Source organism: Nansenia antarctica (genome assembly GCF_963989245.1).
Source record: "Nansenia antarctica genome assembly, chromosome: 3".
In the NCBI taxonomy this organism is placed as follows: domain Eukaryota; kingdom Metazoa; phylum Chordata; class Actinopteri; order Argentiniformes; family Microstomatidae; genus Nansenia; species Nansenia antarctica.
The window spans coordinates 35,080,184-35,090,183 of record NC_137688.1 but is presented as its reverse complement, the minus strand read 5'-3'; the positions used below and the strand labels follow the sequence as shown (position 1 = coordinate 35,090,183).

General features: G+C 45.4%; 1 protein-coding gene across 1 annotated transcript in view; it reads right to left on the bottom strand.

Annotated features, from left to right (window-relative positions):
• sh3yl1 (SH3 and SYLF domain containing 1) overlaps positions 1–10,000 on the bottom strand; it is a gene marked incomplete at both ends in the record, with an annotated part of 29,651 nt that overhangs the window by 3,603 nt on the left and 16,048 nt on the right. The window contains 4 exons of the mRNA XM_080527207.1: positions 2,134–2,187; positions 2,602–2,701; positions 7,211–7,355; positions 7,870–7,998. Of these exons, the coding sequence (XP_080383333.1) occupies positions 2,134–2,187; positions 2,602–2,701; positions 7,211–7,355; positions 7,870–7,998 (428 nt within the window). The remainder of the gene's footprint in view (positions 1–2,133; positions 2,188–2,601; positions 2,702–7,210; positions 7,356–7,869; positions 7,999–10,000) is intronic.

Sequence of the window (10,000 nt, the reverse complement as noted above, 5' to 3'; positions counted from 1 at the left end):
TATCTCACGTTTGTCCGGTAAATCGAAATCTTCCCGGACACGATGACCGGCGGCAATTTTTTCTAACGGAAACCCTGGACGATATACGGTAAAAGTATATGTATATACGGTAAAAGTATATATATATGCGGTAAAAGTCAATATGCATCCATACATGATTCATGGTTCTGATGTAACCTACTAGTTATCTAGCTAGTTAGCTGGTTATCGGAGAAAATACATTGATTTGAAAGCTGATGTCTGCAAGCTCGCTAACCATTTGAATTATCCACTGGTTACTATTGGTTACACTGGTTACTATTGGTTACACTGGTTACTATTGGTTACACTGGTTACTATTGGTTACACTGGTTACTATACTATACTATTACATGCAGGGTTCCATCTGCTGCTGGTTACACATGTTTGAGGTCTTCCCATTCAGGCGCAGACTCAGGTTCATAAATACTTTTTTTCCCCTCAGCTGTCCGTCTAGTTAATGACTCAGGTGTCCACCTGTCTCTCTCCCCCCCCCACTCTCTGAGTGGGGTTTGCACTGGACTGAACCCCTGACATGCACTTGAACGTTGTTGCACTATATTGTTATTATTCCTGTAGGAGCCAAATGCATATTATTGAATGCTATTGAATAATGATCATGATGATAGAATGAAATATGAATGATTGCATGAGCTGTTAGAATATGATGTTGGGATGGCTCCCCCCTAGTGCCCATTGGTCTGAACTGTGTCAGGGAAATTGTTTAAATGGCAGGAAGTGAGGCTAGCAGGAAGGAAGTCTTGGAAGGCTTGGGTAAGGGTACAGTTGTTGTTTTTTACCACAACCCACAACTGAAGGAAAGCACACACAACACAATGAAAGAGTCTGACAAACACAACACACATGACTGAAGGAGAGAGTCTGACAAACACAACACACATGACTGAAGGAGAGAGTCTGACAAACACAACACACATGACTGAAGGAGAGAGTCTGACAAACTCAACACACATGACTGAAGGAGAGAGTCTGACAAACTCAAGGAGAACTCAAGGAAACAATTTAAGGAAACTCAAAGAAAGACACAGTGAGTCAGACAGTGAGTCAGTACTGAAATTATATTTTGTTATTTTTCTATTTTCTAAAGATGCCACTGGAACTGGAGAATACATCCATATTTTTGTTGCAATTCTACCTGGCCTGGATTACGATTTTGTTGGTTTGAATATTTGGATGTGCGTCAAAACCCCTGCCTTGCCTGGACGTGGTTACTAAATAGTTTGAAGCCACTACAATTCCACTGCACTGATTTGTCTTGTTATTCATTATCCACTGTTCTGTCCTGTTTGCACTTGTCTCTTATTGTATATTTGTGGAAAAAAGAACAAGCAGACATAAAAGAAACTTGTTTTGGCATTGGTGTGTGCGTACACACCAATGCCAAAACAAGTTTCTTTTATGTGTTTCAACATAATTGGCAATAAATGTTATCTGAATCTGAATCTGAAGTGGATAAATCGCTAGCTACCACCATTCCAAGGCGGGCGGTATCTATGGGCGGTGGGGGGCTCAGCGCACCCAAAGGTGCGTCTTGCCCACCCGATCAAATTTTTTTTTTTTTTATATTCTCGGGCCATGTTTGAATGTTTAATGTCATATTTGTATTTACTGCGGGTCCATATACTATGTCTATCTGTAGGTCCATATACTATGTCTATCTATCTGTAGGTCCATATACTATGTCTATCTACCTGTAGGTCTATATACTATGTCTATCTGTAGGTCCATATATTATGTCTATCTATCTATAGGTCCATATACTATATATATCTATCTGTAGGTCCATATACTATGTCTATCTATCTGTAGGTCCATATACTATGTCTATCTACCTGTAGGTCTATATACTATGTCTATCTGTAGGTCCATATACTATGTACATCCATATACATGAATATGCGGGACAAGCAACAGCTTTGGTGGTTGGACGCTAACTGTTCAGGTTTTTCACAAAAGTGTAGATGAAGGACAGGAGAGGAAGCCACTATAGACTATTGGGACACACCCTTGGTATCGACAGCTGATTTGTGACTTGAGGTTTTCCCCCGGGGGATGAGGAGAGGATGATGATGATGAAGATGTGAAGTCACTCACCTTGGCTGTTGGTTTTCTGGGTGGATAGGCTCGGGTAGAGGGAGGGTTTGGCTGCTAACACACACACACACACAGGAAACAGTCAAACACACAAAATACCTCATCATCCCTTAGGAAACTTGTCTAACTGCTGGTAACCACAGACATGCCACCACTCGCTACACAGTAGAAATTGTAACCTGTCTCTCTCTATCCATCTGTGTGTGTGTGTGTGTGTGTGTGTGTGTGTGTGTGTGTGTGTGTGTGTGTGTGTGTGTGAGTGAGAGAGAGTGAGTGAGTGGGTGGGTGAGTGGGTGAGTGGGTGAGTGGGTGAGAGTGTGAGAGTGTGTGTGTGTGTGCGTCTGTGTGTGCTTCTGTGTGTGTGTGTGTGTGTGTGTGTGTGTGTGTGCTTCTGTGTGTGTGTGTGTGTGTGTGTGTGTGTGTGTCTGTGTGTGTGTCTGTGTGTGTCTGTGTGTGTGTTAGAGTCACCCTCTGTCCTCTGGGTGCTAGCAGGTCTCTGGGTGCTAGCAGGTCTCTGGGTGCTGGAGGGTGCTGGAGCCCTGGACGGTCTGGCTGGGTTCATACTGGTCTAAGACACAGAATCCACAGAATTACACCGGTAAGAACACACACAACAGACCCTACCCCTAACAGCTCCATTCCATATGGAGATAAACACCATGTCCTGTGAAGGTAATGGGACAGTGGAGCATTTCTTTCTTCATTTGGCTCTATACTCCAAAACGTTTGGATATTTTCAAATCAAACAATAGCCCCTTTCTCACATAGTTCCCTGTAAATTGCATGGAACCCCAGCCCGGGTCTGCTAATGATGTTCGCCATTCACTCATGACGCAAATGCCGGTAGATTACCCTGTTGTGCCTTTTCACACATGTCGGCAATTCCCGGGTTGCGCGATCTACTTGAATCATGCATTCAACTGGATGCAGAACTGGAACGAGACAGGCGCGTGAGACTGCCATATACAGTATATCTCAAAAGTGAGTACACCCTTTAGATTTTTGTAAATATTCTGTCATATCCTTTCAGGGATAACACTATCTTAATGAAACTTTGATATAACTTAAAGTAGTCAGTGTGCTGCTTGAATAACAGTATAGATGTATTGTCCATTGAAAATTACTCGGTACACAGCTGTTAATGTCTAAACAGCTGGCAACAAAAGTGAGTACACCCCATAGTGAACATGCCTAAATTGTGTCCAAAGTGTCAATATTTTGTGTGACCACCATTGTTATCTAGCACTGCTTTAACCCTCCTGGGCATGCAATTCACCAGAGCTGCACAGGTTGCTTCTGGAATCTTCTTCCACTCCTCCATGACGACATCACGGAGCCCACGGATGTTGGACACCTTGCACTCCTCCACCTTCCTCTTGAGGATGCCCCACATGTGCTCAATTGGGTTTAGGTCTGGAGACATACTTGGCCAGTCCATCAGCTTCTTCAGCAAGGCCGTTGTCATCTTGGAGGTGTGTTTAGGGTCATTATCATGTTGGAAAACTGCCCTACGGCCCAGTTTCCGAAGAGAGGGGATCATGCTCTGCTGCAGGATGTCACAGTATATATTGGAATTCATGTGTCCCTCAATGAAATGCAGCTCCCCAGTGCCGGCAGCACTCATGCAGCCCCAGACCATGATGCTGCCACCACCATGCTTGACTGTAGGCAAAACACATTTGTCTTGGTACTCCTCACCAGGGTGCCGCCACACATGCCGGACACCATCTGACCCAAACAGGTTTATTTTGGTCTCATCAGACCACAGGACATGGTTCCAGTAACTCATGTTCTTGGATTCATTGTCTTCAGCAAACTGTTTGCGGGCTTTCTTATGCATCGGTTTCAGAAGAGGCTTCTGTCTGGGGCGACGGCCATACAAACCGATTTGATGCAGTGTGCGGCGTATGGTCTGGCCACTGACAGGCTGACATCCCACTTCTGCAACCTCTGCAGCAATGCTGGAAGCACTCGCACGTCTATTTTTGGAAACCAACCTCTGGATATGACGCTGAGCACGTGGACTCAACTTCTTTGGTCGACCCTGGCGAGGCCTGTTCCGAGTGGAACCTGTCCTGGAAAACCGCTGTATGATCTTAGCCACTGTGCTGCAACTCATTTTCAGGGTGTTGGCAATCTTCTTATAGCCAAGGCCATCTTTGTGAAGTGCAATAATCTTTTTTTTCAACCGCTCAGAGAGTTCCTTGCCATGAGGTGCCATGTTGTCCAGCATTCAGAGAGAATTGTGCCCAAAACACCAAATTTAACAGCCCTGCTTATCATTTACACCTGAATCCTTGTAACACTAACGTGTCACATGACACCAGGGCGGGAAAACAACATCATTGGGCACAATTAGGACATGTTCACTATGGGGTGTACTCACTTTTGTTGCCAGCTGTTTAGACATTAACAGCTGTGTACTGAGTAATTTTCAAAGGACAATAAATCTATAATGTTATTCAAGCAGCACACTGACTACTTTAAGTTATATCAAAGTTTCAGTAGGATAATGTTATCCCCTGAAAGGATATAACAGAATATTTGCAAAAATCTAAAGGGTTTACTCACTTTTGAGATATACTGTATATATAATATATATATACTCTCCCAAAGTAATAAGGAAAAAACTACACATATTGGCAATTTTTACACTTTGTTCATTTTACACTGTCAGGGACCTCAGTAGTGTGTGGAAGATCCATACGCTGTCACAACAGCTGGGCACCTCCTCCTCATGCTGGTCACCAGCCTGGTCAGTGGTCACACACTGCTGGGGGATGGTATCCCATTCGTCATCCAGGATATTCCGCAAGTCAGCCAACATGGTTGCTTTGGTCACTCTGGCACGTACAGCACGCCCAAGCTGATCCCACAAGTGTTCAATTGAGGTCTGGACTCACGGCAGGCCATTCCATCCTCTCCACTCCCAAACTCTGGAGGTATGAGGTATGGAGGAGGTGCCAAGCAGTTGTGACGGTGTATGGATCTTCCTCACGCTATTGAGGTCCCTGTCCCTAAAATGAATAAAGAGTAAAAATGGCCAATATATGTTGTTTTTTCCTTATTACTGTGGGAGAGTGCAATCATCCCAGAGCTGCCAAGTCTCACGCAATCGCCGTGAGACTCACGCATTTCAACCAGTTCTCACGCTCTCACGCCGCATCTCTATTTCTCACGGCGAGAAATAACAATTGTTTTACGGGACTTTTATTTTTGAAATTCCTTGAAAGAAAGCTACCGGACATGAGTTTCGTGGCATCTTTCTGCACGCGCATTAACTTGAGTCTGCAATCGAAGCGGCAGGCGAGCACTGATGGAAGAACCTGTGTTCACGCGAGCTGCAAGAACGTAGCAAGCAGTGTTGCCAGATTGGGCTACTTTTGGTACTGGACGGGTGGATTCGGCAGCTTTTAGACCGGTTGGGCTGGACATTGTCAATTCCGTCTGGCAACCGTGGTAGCAAAATATGTGCATACATTACAACATCGTATCTGGTAGCCTACTGGACTGGGTTGCACCAATATGGCGTAAGTCATTACTAAATGCAGGCATTTAGTAGTTACTAAACCCCTAGTTGTTACTAGCTAGTTTCAAACTAGTTGTTTACTAATTTCGGTTGCACCACGCAAATCTTTTGCCAATCTTAGCTAGTCTAGGGCTGGGTTAAAAAAATCGATTTCCCGATTCTGAATCGATCTAATGAGCGATTATCGATTCATAAATCCCGAGATCGATCTTTCATGTTTTTTTTCTTTTTTTTTCTTTTTTCTGCTTGCAGCTTCAACCCGCAACGAGATCTCGTGGCCAGATCTCGCGCTACAAGAATTTATCATTATCTCACGCAACGACCAGGCTTAAAGGCAGATGTCTGGATGCATTTTGGATGTAAAAATTATGACGATAGAGATGAGCAGGACAAAACGAGATCTCGTTGCGGGTTGAAGCTGCAAGCAGAAAAAAACAAAAAAACAAAAGAAAAACATGAAAGATCGATCTCGGGATTTATGAATCGATAATCGCTCATTAGATCGATTCAGAATCGGGAAATGGATTTTTTGAACCCAGCCCTAGTACATACTCAGTTTTGGTAACAGTTTTTTGTTTCTCTACTGTAACATAACCAGGTACATTATTATTAATAATAAGTATTAATAATTACAATTTACAATACAAATACAACAATTGGGGGTCCCTCAAAAAAAATGTGGGCGAGCTGTGTGCGCACAAAATCACCCACCAAGCCCTCATTCTGACCCAGGAAAAACCCTGGTATGTACTGTATAACATGATAACCATCTATGAGCAATGCACTGTATATAAGATGATGACCACGGGTCTTTCTGCTGCTGACCAAGGGGCTGAGTCCTGTTGATGGGGCCAATTTTTCTTTTAGACTCTGTAGGCTACTGTATTTGTTTATTAAGATTTCATAAATATGATATATTGTCTGAATTTTTTTATTGTTTTATAAAATGTTAATTATTTTCATTTCTTGTGCTGGTTTATTATGAACAACATGTAAAATTGCCAGAAACTAGCACAAATAATTGGGTGGGAGAGAGGGGCCGCCGCTGCCAAAACGTGCACAGTTTTGGGTCGCTCCACCGCCAAAAAATCTCACTCCAAACTTTTGGTGAAACTTGGCAGCCCTGCATCCAATCCACCAAGCAACTCAAAACAAGAGTGAATACCAACAGAAGAATATTGCATTTTGGGATTTGGGCAATTTCCTTTGCGCCGCTACCCACACATTTAGCTGTGTTACTCATTCCACAAATGCATGATCCTTACAAGTTGTACCTCGTTGTAAAGGTGACTAATCAGGCTTTCCAACGATATAAAATACAATACCAATTGGTATTATTAAAGGGGAGGAATATTTTATGTTCAGCACTTGGGAGTTGCATTCAATGCATGACTATATAAATAAAGTTTGATTGATTGATTCTGCTGTTCACAAATGCTACGATTGCACATATCATATTGTTGCACATTGCACACACCTCTCTTTGATAAAGCCTCTATTTATATCTGGACATACCATACTGTACATAGCTACCATAACTGTACATACCTTGGGTCTGAGGTTCTTGTTGGTCCAGTCTGTGGTGTACCTCTCAGCGAAGTCCTCCAGGATGACGTAGAGGTCGTGGGCTGCTGGGGGAGGCTCCACGTCACCGTTCAAGATGGCCGACGCTCGGATGTCCCGGGAGTAGAACCTACCACGCACACGCACACACGCACACACAATAAATGACCAAAAACTACATTTTAAGAGAGAAGTTATGGCTTGTCAAAAGCCGTAAAAGACAGGAAATCCAAACTGTGCACCACCGCCCATAACTTCACCTATGCACTAAGTAGGTTTTCCAGAACGCAGCTTTGCCACCTGCTACAGTGTTGTTTTGTTGGTCTACTGTCCTTCAAACAACATGTACTCACTCCTGGGCATGTTATTTAGGAGTCAAACTTTCTCTCAAACAGCTTTTTCATTATTTTTCGTTTACCAAGGTACCTGGTAAACGGCAGAAATAATTGTTCCACTATTCAGGGGATGTGTAGACATCGGCACATCGGAGCAGACATATGAAATGGCATCAACGTCGGGCATAACTGAGAAGTTACCGCGATGAGGTGATTTTCAACGGTAGCTTGGTTCAGGCCTTTAAATTGCAGCCGATGGCCTGATACACACACACACACACAGCAGTTGGGCGGTTGGGCTTTGCGTACTTGCGGTTAGTTTCCTTGCGTTCGATGAGGTAGGATCCCTCCAGGGAGACGCCGGCGAAGAGACCTCTGGACTTACAGTAGGTGAACACCGCTGCTGTACTACGGAGCGCCACGTCAGCCTCCACGTTCCTGAGAGGGGGGGGGAGAGAGGGAGAGAGTCAGAGAGAGAGAGAGAGAGAGAGAAAGAGAGAGGGAGGGAGGGACAGAGAGAGGGAGGGAGAGAGAGAGAGAGAGTAAGAGGGAGAGAGAGAGAGAGGGAGGGAGGGAGAGAGAGAGAGAGAAAGAGAGAGGGAGGGAAGGACAGAAAGGGAGAGAGAGAGAAAGAGAGAGGGAGGGAGGGAGAGAGAGGGAGAGACAGAGCTGCCGAGGTCCATGACAGTGAACTTCTACACCTCCATCATCGAGTCCATCCTCTCCTCACCCTCTCCATCATCACCTGGTTTCCCGCTGCAACGGTCAAGGACAAGACCAAGTCGCAGCGGATGGATGATACGCTCTGCGGAGAGGGTGATCGGCTGTGCCCTGCCCCCCCCCCCCCCCTCAAGACCCTACATGACACCAGGGCTCTGAGGAGGAGGAAGATAATGTCTGACTCCTGCCACCCTACATGACACCAGGGCTCTGAGGAGGAGGAAGATAATGTCTGACTCCTGCCACCCTACATGACACCAGGGCTCTGAGGAGGAGGAAGATAATGTCTGACTCCTGCCACCCTACATGACACCAGGGCTCTGAGGAGGGCAAGGAGGATAATGGCAGCCTCCTTCCACCCGGGCCACGGCCTCTACACTCTGCTGCCTTCCGGAAGGAGGCTGCGGCTACTGAAGGCTTTTTCCCCTCAGCCGTCCGTCTAGTTAATGACTCAGGTGTCCACCTGTCCCTCCCCTCTCTCTCTCTGAGTGGGGTTTGCACTGGACTGAACCCCTGTCATTGCACTTGCCCGCTGTTGCACTTATTGTTATTATTCCATTGCACTGATTTGTCTCGTTATTCGTTATTCACTGTTCTGTCCTGTTTGCACTTGTCTCTTATTGTATATTTGTGGAAAAAATATGCCAAATATTTGTGGACACCAATGCCAAAACAAGTTCCTTCCTTCTATGTGTTTCAACATAATTGGCATGAATCTGAATCTGAATGAGTCAGAGAGAGAGAGAGAGAGAGAGAGAGAGAGAGAGAGAGAGAGAGAGAGTCAGAGAGAGAGACCGAGGCTCAGAGAGAGAGAGAGACAGAAAGAGAGAGACAGAGTCAAAATGATAGACAGAGAGAGAGAGTCCGAAAAAAAGAGAGAGAGAGATAGACAGAGAATTCAAGTTATGCTTGCTGACTTGTGGAGGGCAACCCCTGTCACAGACACTCTCGGGTGATCGGCTGTGCCCTGCCCCCCCCCCCCCCTCAAGACCCTACATGACACCAGGGCTCTGAGGAGGAGGAAGATAATGTCTGACTCCTGCCACCCTACATGACACCAGGGCTCTGAGGAGGAGGAAGATAATGTCTGACTCCTGCCACCCTACATGACACCAGGGCTCTGAGGAGGAGGAAGATAATGTCTGACTCCTGCCACCCTACATGACACCAGGGCTCTGAGGAGGGCAAGGAGGATAATGGCAGCCTCCTTCCACCCGGGCCACGGCCTCTACACTCTGCTGCCTTCCGGAAGGAGGCTGCGGCTACTGAAGGCTTTTTCCCCTCAGCCGTCCGTCTAGTTAATGACTCAGGTGTCCACCTGTCCCTCCCCTCTCTCTCTCTGAGTGGGGTTTGCACTGGACTGAACCCCTGTCATTGCACTTGCCCGCTGTTGCACTTATTGTTATTATTCCATTGCACTGATTTGTCTCGTTATTCGTTATTCACTGTTCTGTCCTGTTTGCACTTGTCTCTTATTGTATATTTGTGGAAAAAATATGCCAAATATTTGTGGACACCAATGCCAAAACAAGTTCCTTCCTTCTATGTGTTTCAACATAATTGGCATGAATCTGAATCTGAATGAGTCAGAGAGAGAGAGAGAGAGAGAGAGAGAGAGAGAGAGAGAGAGAGTCAGAGAGAGAGACCGAGGCTCAGAGAGAGAGAGAGACAGAAAGAGAGAGACAGAGTCAAAATGATAGACAGAGAGAGAGAGTCCGAA